A 24,631-nucleotide genomic window follows, 5' to 3' on the forward strand; every position below is an offset into this window, starting at 1 on the left:
GCAGCTGGACGAAGTTCGAGCAGCCACGCAACGGCAACGGTCACTGCTACGGGCACATCCGGCCGGGTTTTCAACTAGCTTTGGTCTTTTAGAAATATTTTAATTGAACGAAGGGTTTCCTAATCATGGTAAAATCGGGTCGTTAATTTTTCTTGTTATACTTTCTTTTCTTTCGTCCAAATTAAATCCCCTTGAAAATTATACAGCAAAATTGCATGCGGTGAAGGTCTGATCTAGTGAAAACCTCAGCATGCATAAGGTTGGTGTCAGTGCTTCATTAAGGCCCGTGGCAACGCTCATCGGATGCGATTTTATCGGACGAGATTTATATGGGATATGACAGATAACGTCGGACGTGCGATTTCGTCGTCCGACGTTATATGTCAAATCCCATATAAAAATTTGACAGGCCGTCCGATAAAATCGCATGCGAAAAAGCGTTGCCACCGCCCTAAATGTGATATTATTGGACTGTGAAACTTTAATTTCGATTTTGACAGCTAATGTCGGAGGTGTGATTTCGTCGTTCGGAGGAATCAAATTTTTCTGATTTGAACTCATTCCATTGCATAAATAAGCGAAAGGCCACGGGAGTGACAAAATGCTGACAAATTTTTCAAAATGTGAGCTTTTGTCACTTTTTTGAGCTTTTGTCAAAATTTTGTGACCTGGAGCAGCCAGGAAAAAAAGTTGACAAAAGTTGACAAAATTTGACGTTCGTGAAAAAGCGTAAACAAACAGCTATTTGGCGCAGTTGTGACCCATTGTTATGATAATAATGCTAAAATGCATGATTCTAATTGATGTATGTACCTAGTTAGTGCTTCTTAAACAACATATCGATGATATTCAGATGTTGGAGCTTTTTTTTCGCACTTGTGTATGTTTTTGGTGCGGCCACGAGAAAAGCTCTTTTTTGCAGTTGACAAGCAATTTTGACAAAGTTGAAAATTTTTTCAACATTTTTTCAGCTCCGTGGCCACGCGCTAAATCAATCGAAACAGCACTTCACAGCACTGACACCAACCTAAGTGCTCGAATGTCATATCTGATGCATGATTGAGGATTTCAAATGAACGGTTCGCATGTTTCATCCAGGAAGGTTTGGTACCGTTTAATTTTTTTTTTCTGAATAATTAGAGAAATTGCAGTAGTCGGAAATGTTTGGTTGCAAAACATAACCTAATTTTGAGCTGCACGACCGTCTGCCAATATCGAAAATGGTTGAAGCGCAGCTGTCAAATTACAGTTTGACAGTCAATACAATTTCGCTGTTTCTACACAGCAGTGCGATAAGCGCGATTGCGAAAATCGGATCCAAAATTCTAAAAAATTAACAAACATAAAACAGTCTACATGAGGATTTACATGCGACTTTTGCAAACGAGAACAATTAACACATTTTGAAATGTTTTGTATGTGCTCACTACAAACGTGCAATTTTCGGTGTTTTCCGAGACATCTTCCAATGAGGGCAGCATTATAGGGGTTTCCTTATAATTTTCCAATGTGAAAAACATTACAGAGTTCTATGAGTCAGTAACAAACTACAAGCGGGACTGAGTTTGACAGTTCTTTGTGATGTATTGAAAATCATGTGGAAGAATTGAAATGTTATTGTGATGCAAATACAATAGGCGACGATTCAACTTAAACAGCGCAGGACACTTTTTGCGATTCATCGGCAGTCAATACCATGATTGTGGCATAATGCTTGAATACGTTAACTATACTCGGGACTACGGATTTCGATTACATGACCTACATAAACTTCTTTGTCATCGTCTTGCCACAGATTATGCTTATATGACTGAAAAGTGAAATATCCGCAAAAAAAACGATAGCAAAAGAAGCTAAATTGGTTTATAACTAGCTCAATAAACAAGAATCGATTCCGGAATTGGAGTTGATTACATCGGCCCGGGAATCACAATCGGCTCGGGCATCGAAATCAGAATTGGCTTCGGAGTCTTCATCAGCATGGTCGGTTTACAAGTACAATTGGATCCCAAATGCCTAATCTCATGGAGACGCCGAAACCGGCCAATTCTGATTTCGAAGCCGATTCGGAATCTATTCCGGAAACTGATTTCGGATCTTTCATCCCGCATCGATTCCAGAAAAAACTGAACTAGCCGAAATGTGTCCAATACTAACCAACTGATTGAGTCATTTAGAGCTCGTAGCTTGATTAAGAGTCGTTTAGAGCTTTGTGGCACATAATTACAGCTAAATAGAACGAAAAGGTCATGTGTATTGTGTCATACACCAGTTTTGATATCGTTGGAATACTATTGACGATCCAGTTTATTGTAGGTAAAAAATCATCTCATTTCAATAGTCATACTTGGGCTCGTCCTACTGTAATATGAAGGCTCTGCGAGATTTTTTATAGGTAGAATTTTGAAATCTCGAATCTCTGCGCTGACTTATCTTTGGCTCTCAGACTTTTGGGGGCTTCTTTTTTTGGTGTACAGCTCTAAAGGTTCCCATTCCATAAAGAAATAAAACGGCGGAACAGATGGATTTCCCTGAGAATCATGTTCCTATCCGTTAGAATGCCCTACTGGTGAAAACTTAGTCTCGAGGTACCATGCAAACAGGTGAATCAAGAACATGTAGTACAATTGTGATTCTTTACATCCCTACGTCTAGTGTCTAGTGTATCATCATCCATTTTCGGCTCAAGGCAGGTGATCATAGGTGCGTAATACTACTTCGAGCTAAGATGGAGAAGCCTTAGTTCTTTAAATGTATTGACTAGTGGTGACTCGAGTTGGATCCAGGATTAGGGCAACGTTTAAAGGCCACACGTCATCCAGCTTTAGGCATTCGACATCCCAAGATCGTTCAAGGTGCGCGATTAAGAAGATATTTAGACAATAACTCTGTTAGAAATGCGTGATTTTAAGGCAACGCCTGCAAACGATTCATTGCAGCAGAAAACCTTCTTAGAGATGTTTAACCCTGCGCCTAACTCGCCTAAAACATGTGTAACAAATAGGATCAATCAATAAAACAGTAAAAGATGACAAGTAATGCACAGTTTTAATATCACCCGTTCGTGGCTTCTGCAGCAAAACATTGATTATTTTCCTAACCATTAACTGTGGCTACTTCGTTTTCCAGATTCCTGCACGCACAACCATCCCCATTGTTGCTCGATGCGTTTTTATTGCCGGTGCGGTGGATCGCATCGTTGAGAGGCAATAGTAGGGCCCTCAGAAAAGATGTCTTTGTATGCTTCCTCTTGTGCTTTATGCTTTATGCGGTTTCCCGCAAGCAGATTCCCGCTTGCTCAGCAACGGTCCCGTCTGTTTCTCGCGAGAATCTCGATCACGCCTCGATTCGCTCGGCCAGCGGTTCTCAAGCAGAGCTTCCCGCTCTGGGTTGGCTTTGCCTTTGCAGCGGTTGCTGCTCGGTTGCTGCTACCAGCCGCGAAGGCACCCGTTGCTAAATTGTATGCTCGTTTCCTTCTCGCCCGCGCGTTCGGTAGCGCTGGCATTGCCTTATTTCTCAGCATAGCGAGCATTTTCGGTTTGCCCTTACGGTCGAGCGTTTTGAAAAACTCTTTCTAGCATCCGAAAATAATCATTCGTTCGTTTGCTTCCTTTCCTTGCGCGGTTTCTTCACCCATCGCTCACTCTCGCTCTCTCGCTGGCTCAATTTATGTTGCTCTCAGCACCCGGCAGCACAGAATGAAGACGACCCACCACCACCAGAAGCAGAGCATCGGGTACGGTTCGTTCAGTCGGAACTAAGCTCTAGCCACTGGCGGACCGTTGAAGCAAGAGACACAAACAAAAAAAAAAAGATAAATAAAACGGCCACTGCCAATTGCAACTGGCCACGGGATTCGCGCGCTACAGTGGGTGTTTGTGTGTGTGTGTGTGTGTGTCGCAAGAGTAATTTAATTTCCTAATAATTCTTACTTCGTTGAGTAGTAGCGCGTGAGGACTCACATCTAAGTGGCAGATTGTGCAGGGCTCATGGATAATTACCTCACCCAGTGTCGATCGTCCAAGCTGTTAGTATACTCCCTAGTAGTGGCCGAGTAGTGGTGAGCCTGAGTAACAGTTGCTCAGATCGTACGTGGGTGCTTGTGTGTGTGTGTGTGTCAATGTATGTAAGTAGTGCTTGTAGGTTAAAATCGTGAAGAGACAAAGTTCAACACGCAGCATGACAGCTGCAGCTAGTAGACGAAAGTCGCCACAAACCCCCCCCCCCCCCAACCCAGAAAAACAATGCGCACAATCAAAGCCATCTATCAACCGGAACCGTTGAATTGACTTACGGTCGTCGGTTGCCACCACCCACATCGACACCGTCCTTCGCGTGCGTGTTACGCCGCGTGGTGCGTCTTGCGTGTGCGTAATCGTGAAAATACGACGGAAGAGTCGAGTCGTCGTGCGAGAGACGGTTTTACAGTTTGAACGCCTCGTTTACAACACCCCATCGGGGATTGGCACACATTCACAGCTCCTGCTGTTGGGGATATGATCCACAGGTTTTGTTTTGAACTTCAGCAGTTCTTCCAGATCGAACCTCCAAGGTCTCCGATGATTCTAGCATTTTTTTTTATTGTTAGTGAGCCAAATGTTTGCCCTCACTAAGATCTTTGCTCGGGAAACGTAAGAGCTCTGCCCGCACATCTTCTCACATTGTATTTCACGAATTAAAAACAAAAATTGACAGTGAGTCGTTTATCTTCCTTCAATGCCCTCGCGCACAACGTAAACACGCGCACGAGCCAGTCAGCGGCGCCTGGATGTTGCAGAAGAAGTAGAAAGAAGAAAAAAAACACATCTTCAAGATTATAAATATTCGTTTTTCGCGTGCGCACCATCAAGGCCCAGAAGAGTGAGAGCAAAAAAAAAAAAAAAAAACGATATTTGCGTATTGCGTATTTTCAAATTAAACGCACGCATCTAACCGCATCTCCTTGCTTGCGCATTCGGGCGTGCGTCGGGTCTTGGATCTTTTGGATCTTGACGATTTGGAGTCGCTCAGCTGCTGCGTGTCAATTATTGATCAAACTATGCTACTGATCCTGTTTAAGGGTCTATCTACTCCCATATTCTAGTCTTTCTCTCTGTCTCTCTGTCTTCCTTTAGCAGTGCTTCCAAGCAACGAAAAACACCAACAGGGCGGGGGACAACATAAAATGAGATAAATGTGCCGGGGGAGTGCGCGCGTCTACAGCCAAACGCGGACAAAGATCGTACGTTGACTGTCGGCGGAACGGGGGGCGGTGAACGCGCGCGTGTGTGTGTGTGTGCGCATCGCGACTTGTAGCAGCAACGTGGGGGACGGGCAGGGCAGGGAAAGCAAAAAAAACACACACAACTGCCGCGGGTGGAAAAGAAAACCACAACAGTTCTAACGCAGCGATGAAGCTGTGGAAATCGAAGAAGGGAGTTGCCGCGTCCTCCGGAACGACGACGAGCTGCGTATCGAGCTCGACCGGTACGCTCAAGGGGGGCGGCGGCGGCGGTATGCTCTCGAAGACGTGCAAGTTTAGTAATGGCGGCAACGGCGGCAGCAGCAGCAATCAAAGCAGCAACGGCAGCAGCAGCAGCAGCAGCAACAGCAGCAGCAGCAACGGTCACAGTAGCAGCGTGCTCGATGACAGCAGTGCCGAAACATCCTTCATCAACCACCACCAGGGCACCAACGGCACGCTGCCGCAGGACGGGGCCCAGCCCGGGAGCGGTGTCGTTTCCGCCATGGTTCAGCACTCAACCGGAAACATTTTTTCGGGTAAGCCACGGCATAACATGTGTGTGTGTGTGTGTGTATAACATGTGGGGGGGGGGGGGGGGGGGGGGTGGAGGGGGTTGCTTCTGGGCTGGCGCGATTTACACATCGTGACTGCACGTTTATTGTTTTGCGAGGGTCGCATCAGTTTTACTGAGACTTCCTGGAAGCTATTACTACTGTAGCTGGTGCACACTGTTGACATCATAATTCTGCCCATTGGTCGATAAATCGTTCATTAGCTACGCTTTTATTGCTAAGTGTGAGTGGGTGGGAGCTCGTAGATGCAGATTGTTTTATTTATATTTTAATTATCCCTACTGTAATGAGCTGAGACATTGAAGTGGGAAGCAAAAGTCGTAAAAATTCAGCTCAGAATTGTCGTTTGCTACGGAGAAGGGGGGGGAGCATTAGAAATTCAGCTTCCAATAGAAATTAGGCTGGTATTTCTTGTACGCTAGTATGCCAGACACAAAGAGAAACGTGTAGAGTTACACACACGATATCCACTAGATGCACTTGGTCGTTTGCTAAGACAGAGCTGAGACCAATGTGTACTCCCCAAGACAGAGTTTCTCAGACTTTGAAATATGACAAAGGACGTTGCAATAATAAGTGAACAGTGGCAGCTCTTTATAACTCTCCGTATTCTCCATGAGCTCAACGTACCGTCTGACCGTTCCAAACACTCCGCACATACGCACTACGCGCTCCTCACGGCTCCAATCACTCCAAGCGCTCAAAGCTAACTCCACAAGCTCCAAACACTCTGCGCTCTAAATGCAGCTCCACATGGCTCGGAACACTCCGTACTATCCGCACACTCCGTATGTTAGTGATTTAGTGGAAATTGTGAGCCAACTGTTGGAGCGAACGAAAACAGGATCATTGAATTTTACTTGCAGTTCCGTTCCAATGTTACATCAAAATAACTCAAAAGTACCTGCAAATAATTACTCCTTTATTGCACGGATGAACGATGCTACAAAAATCGTTCAAAACGTCAGTTTTACATGGTAGCACGATTGCTATGCATTAGTAATGCATTAGTTTGAGATCATTATGTTCTTCCTTTTTCTTTCATTCATTATGTTGTTATTCTTCATTTACATTGGAGGAACGATCTGCGCGACCTACTAAAATCATGACTATAGTGCTACAGAGGGACGGTGGTTCCGGTGGAATTCCATCAGGTCCGGCCTTACACAAATCGGTGCTCCTATCAAATAGACTAATGTGTCGATATGATCTTGGTTTCATTAAGCATTGATCAGGTTAAAAAAAGCTCTCTAAGAGTGAAAGCACCCATTACTTTTTATTCGGAACATTTCCCATCAATGTACCAAACTCAAGACGCTGCTGAAACTGAGCGGTGTGGTTTAAATCTGGTAAACATTTGCATGTAGCTCTGCTACATGGTATGGTTCGATCTATGTATAATATAATCTCAGAGATTTCTTACTTCAAAGAGGATGCCTTTCAGGTTTTTGGGCACCTTTAAATGTGTTTAAATTAATTTAAACTATGACCCACAATGGAGTCTTTTGAATGATTGCTGTCATTGCTTGGTTTTTACCATAATAAAGTTCAATGACAAATCTTTCAGGCTTATGATGTAGGAGCTTGTTTGAAGAGAACAGTATATCTCTGTGTGCGGTTCTCTTCCATGTAGTTCGCAGACCGAGAGAATTGAACCCGCGACATTTCCTACGCTTGACCGCACACTTACCCATTACTGTATCGAGCCCCAGACTGATGCCGTTGTTAAAACATCAATTTGTATCGCTGTGAATCAAACACACAAAACGTGAAACAAACATTTCCGACCATCTGTCAAAAAACCATTCATAAAACGGTTAGTGCCCGCATTTCTCTACACTCACACACTGTAGTGGCATTGAGCAAATTGTTTTGAAACCAAGCAGAGCATAAGTGTTGGTTGCGATGGGTAAGCGTGGTAGCTAATTGAATCCCACATGTTCCCCTGCCCAGCGTGGCGTTCGCAGCCGCGCAACAAATAAGCGTACGACACATGGTACGACTGCCAGTTGAAAGACAGCATCAACATAAAATTACAGCCGCCAGTTCGTCGATGCATCCAGCCAGTCGTCGGTGGAGATGCGTAGCAGAGGGAGCGGTTTGGTTTGGGGCAAGAAAAACATACTCAAGCATACTTACCAAGAGCTTACCGCGCCCTGCGTGTGTGTGTGCGTGCTGGTCACATAAAAACTGCGTAGGTGTTGGCGCTCGCTCTCACCATCCGAACCGTCCATCCGCGCTATAATGTCACATTATAAATAATATCATCGTCGGGGGAAGCGCGAACGGGAGCGAAACATTGGAAAACAAATACCAGCGCGCAACCAGGCAACCGAGGGCATCCGTAAGCCAAGATCTATGCAGGCGAAGAGCGGGCGCGGGTGTTGAGCTTTGAGAAGCGGAGGTCTCGCCGTGTCCCGACGATTGAGTTCGACGCGAAACCGAACGGCTAAATTGGGTTGAGAAGTATTTTTACCCCTTCGTGGGTGCGCGCGCTCGCCAACGCTCGCTCGCACAGCAACGAAGACAGACCTTGCGGGACGATAGAAACCCAACATGGGGTGGCGCAACGCGGGAAAGGGGGCCTAAAGGGCCGGCGGGCGAGACAATTTATCGGTTCGGTTTTGCGGGCCCGGTGGATGAGTAAGCGTGCACGCCGGCATGAGTCAAATGTTTTGCTGCGCTGTCATCGTACCGAGGCTGCCAAGACCGCGCCTCAGCGCTCATACGGCACAGCTTCTAGGATTCGATGCGAAGGAGAAGAAGGACTTTCTTCTAATCAGACCGCCATGCTAATTTTCCTCAAATGGCATCATGCTAACCGAGCTCGCGCATAATGAAAGTTGGGCTCCATCAACATCAACATACATAAAGCGTACTTCTGGCAGCGGCGTTTCAGCTCGGAAGCTGCATCGCTTGTCCGGCGGCACCCTGGCAATCTGGCTGCAAAATTCCATCCTTTTAGTGGACAAATTTTACTGCCACAATATATAAAGTCGGATGTGTGGTCTCTGTTGACAAATCTTTAGCCCAAGCCCAACCAGCCTGATAGCATCGCGCGACCGAACCAGCGATGGGCACAAATGCTAATCTTGGCACCATTCCATCGGATTTCCGAAGGGAATGGGGTTGCGACTGGAGCGAGCTCCAGTGGCTCCCAGAAGGCATGGCGCCAGCGCCCCGGCACCGGCCTGAGATATGAGATTGCCCGGCAGCGGCCGGGCAGCCAGTGTCGCCAGCTGGACGGCGACAGCATGTTCATCTTACTTGCCGATTCATTTTTTTGGGAAGGTTTTTTTTTCTGTGTCGTGGAGCTGGCTGGCTCCAATTTCCACCGGAACTCGCCGAAGCATTGCGAAAAACTCGACGTTCACTCGATGTGGTCGGGCGTCCGTCCCGGCGCGAACGGGTTGTGTACTTTCGTACATATATTGCTTTATTCGCTGCTGCTTCCTTGCCGCTCCAAGCAAGGCTCCATCGCCGACGCATCGGCCCCCCCTGGTCGCCACTTCCAGCAGCTGCTGGCGAGAAGACCGAACCGCTAGCGTTCGTTCGTCACCATGCATAATTATAAATAAATGACTGTGCGTTTTGGCAGTGCGGAGACTGCATTTGCTGCGTGCACTGCGCGAAATGCTGTTGCCCTGTCCTCCCGGATGTGCTCTCCCGCCCCGCGAGGTCAATGATCCGACATTAATCACTGATCTAATGATATATTTATATATATATATATATGTGTGTGTTTGTGTTTGTGAACTCTTCTGCCGAAGGCCTTGGTTGGCTGGAAGTGGTGAAACGGAACCGGGAGGGAATTGGACACGCTGGATGGAGAACGTTATTTTACTTACTACTTATCTAGATTTTTTTTTATTTTTACGAGCCTGCACACACGCACCGAGATGGTGTATGCGTGTAAATGCAGTTTATGCGTCTGGAGCATCTCGTCAAAGGGGAGATCAACAATCGAATGCTTTATTTTTTTTTTAAATCATTTTTCTCTAGCTGGTTGAATCATCGGTAAAGTAGCTTCCAGCTCTTTAGTTGGAAAAGGAAACGTAAATTGATTACTTGCTTCCACCAGAATAGCAATCGTTTTTCGAAGAATGATTTCATTTCAAATATCATCAATCTATTGATAGAACGGAAGCTTAAGATTCATTCAAACGAGTCTTCTGAGATGTATTAGCTACTTTAGATGTGTGTATCTTGAACATACGATACATTCCGCGTAGTATTCAGTGATTCGCGGGAGATTAACTTGATTGGAACTGATTTTATGAATTATGAATTATCATAATTATGATTATGAATTCTGATATTATCATGATAAATTATTGATAAATAAATTATTCTATTTTTGTAAGGGAAAGCACAAAAAAGATGAATCTCCTTGAAGAAAACGGAACAACTTAGGGGTGTCAAGTGTATAGTTACAATTGTTAGAAGTTAAGATAGGCATAGCATTTCATTAAGACGTCCAATGTGTACTTATAGTTCAACAATGTTCGAAATTAGCTCAACATTGTGTATTTGGAATCGTAAACCACGTGTATTCTTCTTTAAGTACGATCCATGCTGGGTCATCTCAAGTTTGTGAAGAAAAAAACACGCAAGATTAGGAACAGAATTTGTGTTATTTAGAACTAGACGAACATACTGGTCATCAATTGGTTTTAGCAAGTTCTAGATAAGCTCACCAAATCATGGCACTAGTTTTGACATCTATGGGACATTTAAGAGAAACTCCGTTGATACTCCAGAATCTTAGACATAGATGAAGATGTCTGCAAATATTATCCAGCATTCGCTGCACTAATGATGCAGCCTGGCTATGCTTCCAGGCCGTTAACTACAGAAAATATAATGCTTTAATGATGCCAATAATGTTCTAGCCATTAGCAACGGTAATTATCTGCAAACAATGTGGGCGTTAGGAACTAGTTTGTACAGTCCAGTGATTCTCAATTTTCAATAAATGAATGAATGGCTGTCATTTGAGCAAAATCAGTTCATCAACGGATCGTAAACGATGGCGACCAATATACCATTGCTCCGAATCCATTAAAAAGAGAAGAAAGAAACAAGCGATTTGTAGATTCAAAAGCGAAGAAATAGCCAGGAATGCGCCATTTGTTAGCTGTGTGCGTGACCTCAATTTTCTAGCAAAACTCGCTACGCTTTCCCGGACACGCACCCTCTACAAGCAGATGGTGGCACGGAGCAGAGCTACGTGCTAGAATGGCAATTCGAGCGACTCCAAGTAGTGAATTAGCTGGACCCTAACGATGGGTCGTAAAGTGTTGCAGGAGTTGTTAAACGTGTTTCGGTTGCCGGGCGGCTGCTATGCCAGAGCAAAGGCGTATGATGTGTGTTTCCGTTTTTCTATTTCCAGCGAGCGATCGTGCCATGAGTCCAGCACAATCGGAAGACTCCGGGCTGGCGGCGGATCGGGGCACCACGTACGCCACTATCTCGATACCGCGCGACAGCGGCCAGATCGGCATAGTGTTGGCAGGTATGTGTATACGGCTGTGAACCTCGATCGAGTCAACGACTCCAAACGCTTGCTTTATTTGATCTCTCCCAGAGCGCAACGATCTTTCCTTTCCGCCGATGGTGGAGTCGATCAGTGGTCCAGTGGCGGATCTGCTAGCACCGGGCGACCGCATCCACCAGGTCGATGGCGTGTCCACGATCGGGCTGTCGAACCAGCAGATCTTCAGCATCCTGTGTCACGGCGAGGGACCGGCCGTCATCGAGATCGAATACTCCTTCCCGGAGTACAGTAAGTATCATCCTCTTTCTAGCCCCCATTCAATCCATTCCTAGAACTACTGCTCACCACTTCTGCCCGCTCTCTCCAGTTTCACAGAACAGTCTCTGCGTGACGACCAAAATCGCCCAGATCACGGTGGAGCGGGAAAACGGCTGCCTGGGGCTGACGCTGCGGGGCGGCGGCGAGTACCCGCTGGTTGTCACGAACGTGCGCATGAATGGTCCCGTCTTTAAGACGGGCCAGATCAAGCCGGGCGATCGGGTTCTGCGCGTTGACAATGTAAGAGCCACAGGGCCAGTGGTCCGGACCTAACCATCCAAAACAGATCTGTTATTACATCTGTCCTACTCCTCGCAGGTTTCACTTCTTAACAAGAGCCTCTCGGAGGCACAACACATTCTGAAGGATGTGCACGCGTCCGGCTACACGAACCTGATGATCGAGTACGACGTCTCGGTGATGCAGACGGTCGAGCTGAGCATGGGCCCGCTGCTGCTCGAGATTGAGCGGCCGATGAACGAGAAGCTCGGCCTGATACTGAGCAACTACTCCAGCGCGGTCAACCTGAACGACATCTACCACAGCAGCTACAAGCTGAACGAGGTGCAGCCGGACGGCATCTTCATCGCCAGCATACTGCCCGCCAGCATCGCCGACAGGTAGGTTTCGGTTTGTGGCAGGGACATTGGGTACGAATGTCACGCTTGTTTTCCCGCCTCCGTTCTAGATGTGGAGCGCTCACCGTCGGCGATCAGATCCTGTCGATAGACGAGAGTGTGGTCGACAATGGAGTGTGCACCCTGGAGGAGGCTACCGCACTGCTGGATGCAAACTGCGTGAAAGGCTATACGCAGCTGCACATACTTCCTGCCCATATGTTCGTTCGGCGTCGAGGTAGGTACAAAGAGAGACAGAGATCCAAAGATAGACAAAGAACTGAGTGAGCGGATAGCATTGAAAGATATCTTTCACGGGGAAATTCGCAACGCTGTCAACACTGAAGACTCCCAAACGGCGTGGCAGCTACAGGATCCGTCCTGGGAGTCTTAGTAGAATCAGTTTCAGGCGACAGTCACAGGCTATTTTAATTATCCAAGCACTTTTTTGTGTCTCTTCGCGCGAATATCCGGTCGGTTCCTTTTTTGGAGCATCCAGACATTCTCTGGAACTGCCAACCTATGACCCGGCAGTAGTGGGGAAGAGGATCGGTTGCTACACGACGTGATGGTGTGACGACCGGAAACATAAAGAGCTGATGACACGCATCATTTGCCATATTGCTGTGCCTACCCTGCGGATGACTTCCACGGGCAGCAGCAAGAACTTCTGCGACAAGTACTAATTAAAAATGAAACTGTCATGCCATTTTTCTCACTTTGCTTGGGCGTGCTTCATAAAGAACGTGGTGTAGCAAAATGAGTCTCGTTCTTGATTTTCAGTGCGTTATGCACTAGAAAATAGTTTTCTTTAACACTTGTTTGTAGAACCATAATTCGGATCTACCTACCAGAAATCCCAACACAAAAAACCCACTCACACTCAATTACGTAATGAAGGCAAACAAAGTGGCAGCGATAGAAAGTGAAAACGGAAACAAAAACAACAAAAAAAAACGACGGTTCTCAGGTTTTTACGACCACCAAAGCGAGAGTATTTAGGACAGCCGGACGTACTACCGCCCATTAAAAAAAAACCCTCGCTGGACGCTGGACCCTGGATGCGCAGGCGCATTCGGAGCTCGGAAATCCGATCCAGGGTCAATGTTTCTGCAATGCCCTGCACTGCCCCAAACCGCTGTACGGCTTAGGCGTATTATTTAATGCCGTGTTGTTGTCGTTACCCAATCGCGCAAGCATTACTGTCGGGCGCCGTTCGACGCAAAGTCCAGGCCACCAACGTTTGCAGTACGACCAACGAGACTAGAGAGAGTGCACACTCGCGCGGCCGTAAACGTGACATCCGCGTGTCCACAAACGCCGATCTCGCCGACGTGCGTTTTCCTCCTTCTTGGGGTGTTGGTTTTCCTCTTCCTTTTTTTTTATTGGTTGGTTGGTTAGGTTTCTTCTTCTCCCGCTTTTTGGCACCAGCCTGCGCTGCGCAACGGCTGCGGGCGTGTGTGAGTGGGCACGTTATTTTTAGACTCATTATAATTTGTTTTCCTCCACCTAGGGGTGCGATATTTTCTTACGCTGTCTCCCCTCCTGCCGCTGTGCACCCTCCCAGCCTCGGCCGCTCTGATCGCTGAGTCAAAGTGAGAAGGGCGTCGTCGCAGAGCAGCAGGAGCCTATGTTTTGCGGGTGCCCATGCCTGCCACTGGCATCGTCGGTTGAATGATGATCGCACTCCGAGCAGCACACGGTGGCGAAACCCGCGTAATATGAAAAGGCGGAAAACCCCGGCAAGACGACACGACACTCGCCAGCGTCGTTGACAACTACACTACTGCTGCGTCACCTTTCATACAGGGTCCCGCCGTTTGTTTTTGGTTTTTTTTTTTTGAGAACGACGGTGCGATCTCTATTGCAAGAGAGATAGAGAGCGACGAGAGTAGCATCCATGAAACACTCAGCGCAGCGTCACTAAGATGAAAGCGACCTGCAGAGTGCGAGTGTTTATGTACCGTGTGGGAGAAGGTGGAGTGCTTCAAGCCGCTCGCCAATGCCGAAAAGAGATCACCACTTTGGAGTGACAGCTGCACCTAAGCGCTCCCTAATGTGCGCTTGACGAGCAAAACGACAACGCGTCCTCGTCGTCTGCTTTAAGCCGAAATGGGCAATAAAATTTAACTTTGGAGTGTGTGTGTGTGTGTATGTGTGTGTGCACGCTCCCGGGGAAGCGGCGTTGAACGCTGCTCACTCGGGAACTGCTGCTAATTTTATCTTTCGCTTCGATCTCTAGCACCGCCTCCATGTGTGTAGAGCGAAGGCCCAAATCTCCGTGCACGTAAGGTGCACGGCAGCACTGTAATGGCAATCTACGGTTTGTTGGCACGGTTGCGCTGCACGGGTTTTTTTTTTTAATAATTACGTGTCATTAATTAGACCGCGCGGTGTGGCCGGTGTGTGGCCTTTCGAAAACAAAGTTGATACCGCATCGAAATGTGTTTTTTTTTGCGGGGCGTCTGGGTAAGACCAGGAGCTTAGGGTGCCAGAGTCCCAATGTGGTAACAAAATCGGGGCCCAAACTCACTAAACTTAGTTGTTGCAATAGTTGTATAGTCACTATAGTTGCAAACATGAAGTTTTCGTCGGGTTCGATTCCACTAGCTCCGAAGTAGAATCGATTCCGGATAGTAGGTTCGAAATCGAAATCGGCTCCGGAATTGGATCCGGCTCCGGAATCGGAGTCGGTATCAGCATCTCCATGAGAACAAGCGTTTGGATCCTATGCTGATACGATTGTACTGATAGTCGCGAAGAATCCAAATTTACTTGTAAACAATACATTCTTAAGAAGATTCCGGTCTGATTTCTGGAAATTGATTTCAATTCCAGAACTAATTCTGATTCTGGACCCAATTCCAATGAGTTCCAATGAGTAGGAACTCTTCACTGCTTAGTTCGCCATTTTGTTTGTGTATCAGCTTGCCCAATCTAACCACTACTGTTCTCCTGAATGACTCCGCCGGCAGGCATCTCATGCTCCAGCCCCCGGTACGGCTTCAACACGGTTGACTCGCGCAAGAACCTCGCCGGCGGCGGCAATAGCAAGCACGCGCGGCGACTCCTGCGCAAGAGCTCGCTGCCCCAGACCGCCGAGGACGGGCTGCTCCAGTCCAGTGGGGGACTCTGCCGGGCGGAAAAGATCCATCTCATCCTCGACTGTTCGGCCGGGTCTGGCATCTGTCTGGGGCCAAAGACGGCCTGCGGTCGCGGCTTCCTGATCGCCCAGATCCTGCCCGACTCAGTCGCGGAACGGTCCGGCTGCCTGCAGAAGGGCGATCGGTTGATCGCGATCAACAAGCTGCGCGATCTGGACGTGAACGCGGCCCGCCAGCTGCTCGGCGACTACGGGCCGGTGACGGTCGCGAACCACTACCACAACCAGGCGCCGACGTCGCACTGGGTCGAGCTGGAGGTGGAGTTCGACATGGCGGACGCGGTCGTGCCGGCGAGCGGCGTCTTCAACATCAAGCTGCGCAAGCAGAGCCGGTGCGGGCTGGGCATCACGGTGAATGGGAACGCGCACGGTTCGTTCCTGATCTCAGAGGTGAAGCCGGGCAGTGCGGCCCACCGGACGGGCTCGCTGCGGGCCGGCGACCTGCTGATGGCGGTGGACAACCGGCCCCTGCAGCACTACAACCTGGACCTGCTGCTGAAGGAGAGCAAGAACGAGTGCATCACGCTGACGGTGAAGCGGAACTCGCTGCCCGACTTTCTGTACGACGCGCAGCAGAAGCCGGCCGGGCTTTACGGGAGCGCCGAGGAGAGCGGAGCGTTCACCTACGGCAATCGGTAGGAGCGGGAAGAATGGGTGTAGTGAACTGGAGGGCCAAATTGTAACCTTGGTTGTTGTTTTTTTTAGATACACCGACGGGACGATGCTGAAGATGAACAGCAGCATAGAGTCATATGCCATCGAGGATCAGCTCCGGCGTCCTGTCTGGTCCAGCACACCTTCCTACGACGGTGCACCGATGGGCACTGGTCAAGGCACTGGCACCCTGAAAGCGCCCACCCAGCCGGGCGGCAGTGCCGAACACCTGCCCCTACCTCCGGCCCATCTGTTGACCATGGACAGTGAGCCGGCCGACGATCGGTACGACGACATACTCCACTACAAGATGGTGTCGATGAACATTAGCAACAGCAACTACGTCGGGTTTGGCGCTAACGGCTCGTCCCCCGACACTGGGCTGACCTATGGCAACGAGCAGCCGCCACCACCGCCACCCCCGCTACAGGCAGCCCCGCCGCCGGAGGAGCTGCGGCAGCGTGTGTTCACCGTGCGGCTGGAGCCTAATGGGGGTCCGCTCGGTATAACGTTGGCCGCCAGCGAGGACCTGCAGAAGCCCATCAAGATCAGCGCCGTTACGGAGGGCGGTGTAGCGCACACGGTCGGTCAGCTGCAGGTCGGCGACTGTCTGCTCGCCATCAACGGCGAAAGCGTTAGCGGTGTGCCGCTCACGACCGCGACCAAGCTGCTGCAGAAGTTTGAAAACGTCGTCGACCTGCAGATTGCCCGCGTTGAGCCGGTTCCGGCCGGTGGTGGTGTTGATGGTGGGTCCGCGTCGGCGGTCTACGCGAAGGTACAGCGGCGACCGCGCAGCCCCTCGATCAATGATGCCGCTTCGAACAGCTCGTACGGTGCGGCACAGACGGGGCCCCCTGGGGGCGGTACCATCCGGACGATGCACGTGACGCTGTTCAAGGACCGGGTGTACGACGATTACGGGTTTTCCGTGTCGGACGGGCTGTACGAGCGAGGGGTCTACATCAACCGCATACGGTCGGGCGGTCCGGCCGATCTAGCCGGGCTGCTGCGACCCTTCGATCGGATCGTACAGGTAAGCGGCAGGTGCCCCTACAGGTCGTCGTCTACTGCAAGGAAACTAATGCGCTATCTCTCTTACCTTACGTGGCAGGTTAATGGGACGAAGACGCAGGACTTTGACTGTTGCCTCACCGTGCCGCTGATAGCGGCGGCAGGCGACAAGATAGAGCTGGTTATACAGCGAACACTCGCGGAGTAGGGCAAGGCGTCGGAAGCGTCGGAAACCCTCCACTCATGGTGTTGATTCCCTTTTTTTCTCACCACAAGCTCTTCTACTCCTACACACTACCCGTTTACAACTGTCCATTAAAACTAAAAAACAACAAACAAACAAACAAAACTACATTCATCGCTTCCACTAATATGGCATTATTTATTTAAAAAGTCTCTCCTTAGGCACCACTAACGTATTAGCCTTTACACATTAATTTTAATAACACAAACTGCAACAATTGACAATAATAAAAGAAGAAAACAAACAAACAAACAAACCTGAAAGGCTCCACGGGTCGGTGTTTTTACGGGGGCTTGATTTTGTTTACGGGTTGCATCGCGCGCAAAGTACAGCCTACGCTGCGCGTACGCGGATGTTCCAAAGGTGCTTTGCTTGGCTAGGTTAATTATAGTTCTATTGACGTCACGCGCCGAGTGAAATCCCTTATCAAATGTATCTCGTGTGCCCGTACTGTACAAATATTTTGCATGGTTTGGGTACTTTGGCACGTTTGCTAAAACGTAAAGTTCCAGTGGAGTCGAATGTTTTGATAGGTGTCCAAGGATGCGTAAAAAAATCCTGGAGGACCCACGACGAAGAATTCAAGTAGCACAGCAACACTTCAGCCATGTGTTTGGGGGGTGGACACCCTACTCCGTGTGCATGCGGCCAGATACTTCAGATGCTATCTTGGATGCTCCAGCATCCGGTACTTATCAAGCACTTTCAAGATGTCGGCTTTAATTAGTCTGCTCGGGTGTGAAAGTTAGGCCCAGACAGTGGCGAGCCGAGATGTATCATTAAACAATTTCTTCCAATTAAACTGTGCCCCGCGCGGCCTGGTGCATCGTTTGGCGACTATTGGTTTTGGTTCGACACCATCCTCAGACGATGAGCGGACAATCTCACTCATCTCATCATCGTCGTTTGGCGCTCTCTCTCTCTCTCTCTCTCTCTCTCTCTCTTTCTCATCCTCCTTCTCTGGCTGGTTTCATTAGTCCAAATGAGCGCTATTTCCGTTTCGTTGGTTATTCTAGCACGAAGATTCACGAACCTGCGTGGGGAGCGCGGACGCGGTCGGTGTTGGACGTGTGCATGGCAAGCTATTTAAATCGCTCTCGCACACCGACAGCTCAGTAGCGAGAATCTTCTCTGCGCCAGTGCAATACCCCTTAATCTGTTGCCGGCAGCTTCGCAATCGTCCAAGAAAGTTGCGGCAACGCGGAAGTGTAAATTTGGAGTCGTGATAGTTGGGGGAAAAAAACCGTTTCGGCTACTTCCACCACGGTGTGCACGCGACCATAAACCGATCATTCAATCTTCATCGATCATACACTGTCTGTGGAGGCAATCACATCAACCAACCAATCGTACAGTTATATATAGTGAAAGACCCTGAACACTACCGATCTTGCACGCGGCTACAGCACATGCAGGATGTAAAGAGACAGATAGGTGACGCCATATCAGACATTCCGCTGTTTTTTTGATTTTTTTTGGAGGGGTACTGGATGCTGCAAAGGGCAGTCCTAGATTAAGAAGATGAACGGAACGGGCTTAATGTTTCCCACCTTTTTACTGCTGCACAACTACTCGCTCAACTACGGTGACAACAGTGTTGTGAACAGTCCACGACTGCGGACAGGTAATACCGCGATCAACCGTTGGCATCAACGCAAAGCCCCTTACTAACCACAACATCTTCTACCGCATGGATCCTGTGCAGATCTTACCGTGTGCTATGGTATCTTCGGCTGCTACACCACGACCGATCCGTGGACGAGTGCCCGCCGCCCGATCGCACTGCTGCCGGAGCCGCCGGAAGAGCTGGACGTGAGCTTTGTGATATTTAATGGGCGCAACCGGTCGTACCCGCAGTACTTGAACAAGTTCCCGAGCTACCTGGACCTGCCGGACTCGATCAGCTCGACCGACATTAACCCGAGGGGCATGATCTACTTCATCACGCACGGCTTTCTGGAGAAGGGGGCCACGAAATGGGTAGGAGAGCGTCCTGTGCCTGTGCCGTCTGGGCGATGTGTCTTTATCCGATTTGGTTTTGTATTGTTCCGCTTTCTAGATTGAAAAAATGATGAACGCGCTGCTGGATATGGACGCCGACTCGACGGTGATTGTTATCGACTGGGGCAAGGGCTCCAATCCACCGTACAATCAGGCGTGCGCTAACATTCGGTTGGTGGGGAACATCGTGGGGCACTTTATATATACGATGATGGTAAGCTCTCGAAATAAAGTCCTACCCCTGTTCTTGCAAGTTCTCATCTTACACCGTCTCTGAATCTGTGTGCCGCCCTCCTCTCCCCAGGGTCAGCTAGGATTGCAGAACCTCGACAACGTGCACATGATAGGTCACTCGCTCGGTTCGCACCTCTCCGGATATACCGGCACGATGCTGCGTGACACCTACAACCTAACGCTTGGTCGCATCACGGGGCTCGATCCGGCCGAGCTAGCGTTCACCGAGACGGACACCCGGGTGAGGCTCGATCCGGGCGACGCCAAGTTCGTGGACATTGTGCACAGTGACGCGACACCGTTTGTGCCCAAGATCGGGCTCGGGCTGCTCGAACCGATCGGGCACGTCGACTTCTATCCCAACGGGGGCTTCAATCAGCCGGGCTGCGAGCGCAACTTCTGGAAGGACGCCGGCAACCATCGGTTCGTGTCGAGCGTGTTCCAGTTCTTCAGCTGCAGCCATTCGCGCTCCTACCTGTACTTCACGGAGAGCATACGGCACCCGATGCGGGTCGTGTCGTGCGACACGTACGAAGGCTACAATGCGGGCGAATGCTTCGACTGTGGGGCGCGCGGCAGCCACTGCATCGAGTTTGGCATGAACAGTGTGCACGGGTACAGGCGGCTGGTGCGGGAGCGACAGGTTAGTGTGAGCGAGTACCGGCCCATCGAGCTGTTCTTCCTCACCAACTCGTACGCACCGTTCCTGACGCCCAACTTCCGCATCACGATCAAGATCGCGGACGGCAAGGAGAGTGTGGAGCACGGGCCGGAGATTGGCAAGATCTTTCTGTACATTGACGGGCGCGACGACAAGATCTACTTCAACGAGGTGCCGACGTAAGTGTGCGCAAGTGACTGTATTTTTTTTTTTTGCATGTTAACTGTATCCTACTATCTACTACTCCCACACGCAGCCTGTTCGAGCCGGGACATAACTACTCCAAAGTCATCACGGGGCGGGCAAACAGTGAACCGACGGCCATCAGCATCGGCTGGGAGTACGAGACGAACCTGCTGAACCCGCTCACCTGGCGGTTGCTCACCTCACCCCGCGTGTACATCGAGTACGTCGAGCTGCAGACGCTGGCGCAGAGCAGACGGGTGAAGATGTGCCAGGCGACGAACGGGCCCATCACCAACAATGAGCTGGGCGTGCTGGCGAAGGTACACTGCAAAAAGCATTAGCAGAACAGTGTATCGTTCATACTATCATCCTAGGTACTACTACATCTCATTCAATGGACGTCTTATTTCAACCCCCAACTCCCCTCATCACACACTCGCTTTCGCCTGCCTTATCAATGCAATGTATTGTAGTTTAAAAAAAAAGCAAAAGTAATGTAAAAATATAATTATATGTACTATAAAATATTAAATACTGAAATCTAAGTGAAGACTCCGTGTTTCGTGTGTTTTTTTTTTCCTTTTCAAACCTCCCCATATTTCCACTCACTGTAATGTAGTGTACACCGACACTGGGGACGCACTTCAAGGTAATCTTGGGGCAGTGGCGCAGATCGCTCTCGGCGCACTTGATAAGCCGGGGTCGCTTCCACGCGGCGGCCAAATGTCAAAATCCGGCTGCTGCCCTGGTTCGTGCCGCGGCTGCACGCGCTACCGCCCCGCCGGTGTCCGAAGGGCACTGTAGGTCCTGTGTTTACGGCGAGCCAGTGCGTCTGAACTTTGCGCTCCACTCCAGGATGCTCGCTGCTGCTATCAGTGACGTAAATGGCGCACTGTACGTAGCGACGTCCGGGTGCAGCTGTTCCCAGTGATGAGCGTGAAACATTGCGACAGCATCAGGCAAACACCTTTCCCAGCAGGCTCCCAGCGTCTTCTAGACTGTTTTTGTGCGCAAAGCCTTGCGAGATTAGGCGTAAAGGCGTAATGAGGTTACACGCATTGGACTTTTTTTTTCTCTCCTCCCCCTTTTAAAATGACGCCTCTTAATCAACTAGCTTGAAGTAACTATCGCTGGATCGGAGGTCGATCCTGACCTCGCACTGGGGGACACTCGCTCGCGATTACGCATCAGCAGCAAAGGAGATCCCTTCATCGATATTTTTAGAAGAATCATCGCTCGTAGAGCTGTCATCGAGTGCCGTGCGCTGATAGAAGGGTTCAAAGTTAAGCGCTTCTGAAGGATCTTCCTGCGTTGTACGCAACGTTGAGAACACATTTCCTGCAGTCGCACTGAAACACTGTTTACGACCATACCTTTACTGGAATAGTCTCTTTCGCTCTTTTTCTCGGATGTCGTTGAAAGTCGCGTTTGTTTCTAGGACTCGCTTGCCGGAGCTCCAAACCCCGCTCTTATCAGTGGTCTTTGTCTCCGTGCGCGATCGGCTTCAATCGGCTGTGAGCTGCCCCAACCCCTACGGAGCAGATTGATTTCATCGGAATCAAAACGTCAACAGTGGTTTGCGTGTGTGTGTGCTTTTTGCTTTTTTTTTGTTCGCTCCTGCCGACCGAACTAATTGCGATGACTGCGGGCCGGTGTGGCAGTCGGCCTTCGCCTTTAGTCGGGTGGAGGACACTCACGCGCTCGGTGTTGGTTTGAAACGAGCAGTTACAGTGACTGGCAAGGTGTGGAAAACACAAGTGGGCTCCACAGCACAATCAAAACGATGGAGATAAGCAACACCACCGGGTTTCTGCTGCAGACCATCCTCTGGATGGCAAACCATGAGTACAACAACTCGCTGATCAATGTGATACACAATCAAACGCTCAGTGCGGATAGCAACAAGACGAGTGGTAGGTGTTTGCAGGTGTAGTAGCTGTGACAAAGGGGCCAGTACATGACGCTCACGCCTCCGCTCTCGTTTGTAGGTGAGTTCTCGCTGGCGGAAGATGTGCGCTGCTACGGTGTGTACGGCTGCTTCCCGATTACGCCGCCCTGGATCGACGAGAAGCGCCCCGTCGCGTACCATCCGCAGTCGCCGGCGACGGTGGACGTGCGGTACCCGGTGTTTACCAAGCCGAACACCGATCATCCGAAGTTTATCGACATCAACGATCCGGCCAGCGTGCGGCATCTCGGCATCAATCCCAAGGGGCGCATCTACTTCATCACGCACGGCTACATCGAGTCTGGTGATCGACCGTGGGTAAGGATCTTAGGGAGTTTATCGCAACTACACTAAAAGAGCTTGTGATCGTCTGACACCCGCCTATCCATTGCACTACTGACAGATCCGGCAGATGGTGAACGCACTGATCGAGAACGATCCGGACCGGACGGCCAGCTGCGTCGTGATCGACTGGCGCAAGGCGTCGAACCCACCGTACACGCAAACCTGCGCCAACATTCGGCTGATCGGGGCCATCACGGCGCACGTGATCTACTTGCTCTATGTAGGCACCGCGTGGTAGGCACCACCACCTCGCCTGAAACCCCTCTATCAGTTACCAAATCCAACTTCCCAAAAACCCGTGTCTGTGTCCGTTGCAGGAGGAGCTGAACATGAAGAACCTGGACAAGGTGCACCTGCTGGGCCACTCGCTCGGGTCGCACCTGTGCGGGTACGCCGGGTACCATCTGCAGAAGGACTTCGGGCTAAAGCTGGGCCGCATTACCGGGCTCGATCCGGCCGAACCACTGTTCTCCGATACGGATCCGCTGGTGCGGCTCGATCGCAGCGACGCCAAGTTCGTGGACGTGATCCACTCGGACGGTTCGGAGTGGGTGAGCAAGGGTGGGCTGGGAATGTACCAGCCTATCGGGCACGTCGACTTCTACCCGAACGGGGGGTACAATCAGCCGGGCTGCAGCGATCCGATGAACAAGTTCATCCGCAAGCACGACGACTCGTTCTTCTGGGGCTTTCAGGAGTTCTTCGGCTGCAACCATCTGCGGTGCCACCAGTTCCTGACGGACAGCATACTGCACCGGTGCCCGTTCGTCGGCATCGGGTGCGAGTCGTACGCACAGTTTCTGCGCGGCGAATGCTTCGAGTGCGACCGGGACGGGCACTACTGCGTCGAGTTTGGGCTGAAGGCGCAGGAAAGCTACAGCCGGCTGATCGAGAACGGTGTGATAAAGGATCCGAACGCTCCGCTGAGTGTTTACATGATTACGGGCGCTGAGCCACCGTACTGCCGTAAGTATTGCCGGCGCAGCGCACACTGCTCGTACAGCGCTCAAAACTGTTAGCGTCCCTCTGCAGGGTCGCACTTCCGCATCACGATGAGCGTTTCCGACGAGGAGGAGAGCCTCATACACGGGGGCGAGATTGGCAAGATGTCGTTCGAGCTGCACGGCGAGGGCGGCGTCCGCTCGGGCAAGATGGACTTCTCCAAGGATCCGGTGTACTTCGAGCCGGGCGGTAACTATTCCGCCATCATGGCCGGTTCGCACGTCGCCAAGCTGCTGAAGGTGATGCTGACCTGGGAGTATCGGACGAATCCGCTCAACCCGCTCACCTGGCGCCTGCTGGTGGTGCCGCGCGTGTACGTGCAGCGCATTCGCATCCAGCTGATGGAGCAGCGCACCAGTGTGGTGGTGTGTCCGCTGAACGATGCACCGGTCCGGGCCGATCAGGAGAATGAGTTCAAGAGTGAGTACTGCCGGTCCTGAAGCGGCCCTAAGGCAAGCTCTTTGCCGATCGTGATGGTTGAGATTGCTTTATCCAGCGTAATGTGAAGCTGTACCTTTCAGTTAGACAAAACAAAGTTTTGATTGGCAATTAGGATTAAAGATACGTTAAACGAAAGAAGCGATGTGCTGGGTGGAGCGTATGAATTTGCAATAAAAAGTCATTCCGAGCACGCTAACGTAAAACATTTCTTCACATGCAACGATTCTTGATATTAGTGATTCTTGGAAGTGTTATGAATCCATAACTTAATCTTTGTAGATGTGTAAAACTTGAACGGTAACTGAAATGCTATGATGCTTCAATGTGTTAATTCTTACTTCTTTGGTGTTTTCAACTTCGGATATTCATACATTCCACAAATGCTAAACGTTGTTCTCATCTACCATATTGAAGATTCAAAAAATCACGGTATAATTCACACTCAATGTATTCGGCCGTAGCAACGATTCGCCTCGAATCATACGATTCAGAACGAGTTAAAATCCAAATGAT

The 24,631-nt window shown here is 49.9% G+C and overlaps 3 protein-coding genes across 11 annotated transcripts; all 3 read left to right on the forward strand.

The window, feature by feature from the left end:
- The first annotated feature begins 3,724 nt into the window (after positions 1-3,724).
- Positions 3,725-17,563, forward strand: LOC1272056 (glutamate receptor-interacting protein 1). Of its 9 annotated transcripts, none has more exons than XM_061661724.1 (10): positions 3,725-3,868; positions 5,115-5,760; positions 11,189-11,311; positions 11,384-11,581; positions 11,661-11,851; positions 11,930-12,231; positions 12,300-12,466; positions 15,204-16,026; positions 16,097-17,078; positions 17,157-17,563. In XM_061661724.1, exons 2-10 carry the CDS (start codon positions 5,391-5,393, stop codon positions 17,262-17,264), a joined length of 3,264 nt encoding a protein of 1,087 aa, XP_061517708.1. In that variant the 5' UTR covers positions 3,725-3,868; positions 5,115-5,390; the 3' UTR covers positions 17,265-17,563. The 9 variants fall into 9 exon arrangements, with proteins under 9 accessions (XP_061517708.1, XP_061517693.1, XP_061517730.1 ...); XM_061661709.1 differs by having other exon boundaries at positions 3,731-4,126; XM_061661746.1 differs by having other exon boundaries at positions 3,731-4,126; positions 5,118-5,760.
- Positions 17,564-17,866: 303 nt separating this feature from the next.
- Positions 17,867-20,932, forward strand: LOC1272055 (pancreatic triacylglycerol lipase). The gene is made up of 5 exons (XM_310923.5): positions 17,867-18,924; positions 19,006-19,280; positions 19,360-19,515; positions 19,606-20,375; positions 20,453-20,932. The coding sequence occupies exons 1-5, from the start codon at positions 18,822-18,824 to the stop codon at positions 20,721-20,723; spliced, it is 1,575 nt and encodes a 524-aa protein (XP_310923.4). The 5' UTR covers positions 17,867-18,821; the 3' UTR covers positions 20,724-20,932.
- A 324-nt stretch (positions 20,933-21,256) lies between these two features.
- On the forward strand, positions 21,257-24,321 carry LOC1272054 (pancreatic triacylglycerol lipase). The gene is made up of 5 exons (XM_310922.6): positions 21,257-22,295; positions 22,371-22,648; positions 22,734-22,895; positions 22,993-23,641; positions 23,708-24,321. Exons 1-5 carry the CDS (start codon positions 22,166-22,168, stop codon positions 24,115-24,117), a joined length of 1,629 nt encoding a protein of 542 aa, XP_310922.4. The 5' UTR covers positions 21,257-22,165; the 3' UTR covers positions 24,118-24,321.
- Positions 24,322-24,631: the final 310 nt, after the last annotated feature.

The sequence above is a fragment of the Anopheles gambiae genome, chromosome X, assembly GCF_943734735.2.
Source record: "Anopheles gambiae chromosome X, idAnoGambNW_F1_1, whole genome shotgun sequence".
Lineage (NCBI taxonomy): Eukaryota > Metazoa > Arthropoda > Insecta > Diptera > Culicidae > Anopheles > Anopheles gambiae.

Excerpts from the sequence above, each read along its gene's own strand:
- LOC1272055 (XM_310923.5), top strand. The coding sequence starts at position 18,822 with ATGAACGGAACGGGCTTAATGTTTCCCACCTTTTTACTGCTGCACAAC. Across the intron at positions 18,925-19,005 it reads CAGTCCACGACTGCGGACAG|ATCTTACCGTGTGCTATGGT; the intron begins GTAATACCGCGA and ends GATCCTGTGCAG. Across the intron at positions 19,281-19,359 it reads AGAAGGGGGCCACGAAATGG|ATTGAAAAAATGATGAACGC; the intron begins GTAGGAGAGCGT and ends TCCGCTTTCTAG.
- LOC1272054 (XM_310922.6), top strand. The coding sequence starts at position 22,166 with ATGGAGATAAGCAACACCACCGGGTTTCTGCTGCAGACCATCCTCTGG. Across the intron at positions 22,296-22,370 it reads GGATAGCAACAAGACGAGTG|GTGAGTTCTCGCTGGCGGAA; the intron begins GTAGGTGTTTGC and ends TCTCGTTTGTAG. Across the intron at positions 22,649-22,733 it reads AGTCTGGTGATCGACCGTGG|ATCCGGCAGATGGTGAACGC; the intron begins GTAAGGATCTTA and ends CACTACTGACAG.
- LOC1272056 (XM_061661724.1), top strand. The coding sequence starts at position 5,391 with ATGAAGCTGTGGAAATCGAAGAAGGGAGTTGCCGCGTCCTCCGGAACG. Across the intron at positions 12,232-12,299 it reads CCCGCCAGCATCGCCGACAG|ATGTGGAGCGCTCACCGTCG; the intron begins GTAGGTTTCGGT and ends CCTCCGTTCTAG. Across the intron at positions 17,079-17,156 it reads CCTTCGATCGGATCGTACAG|GTTAATGGGACGAAGACGCA; the intron begins GTAAGCGGCAGG and ends CTTACGTGGCAG.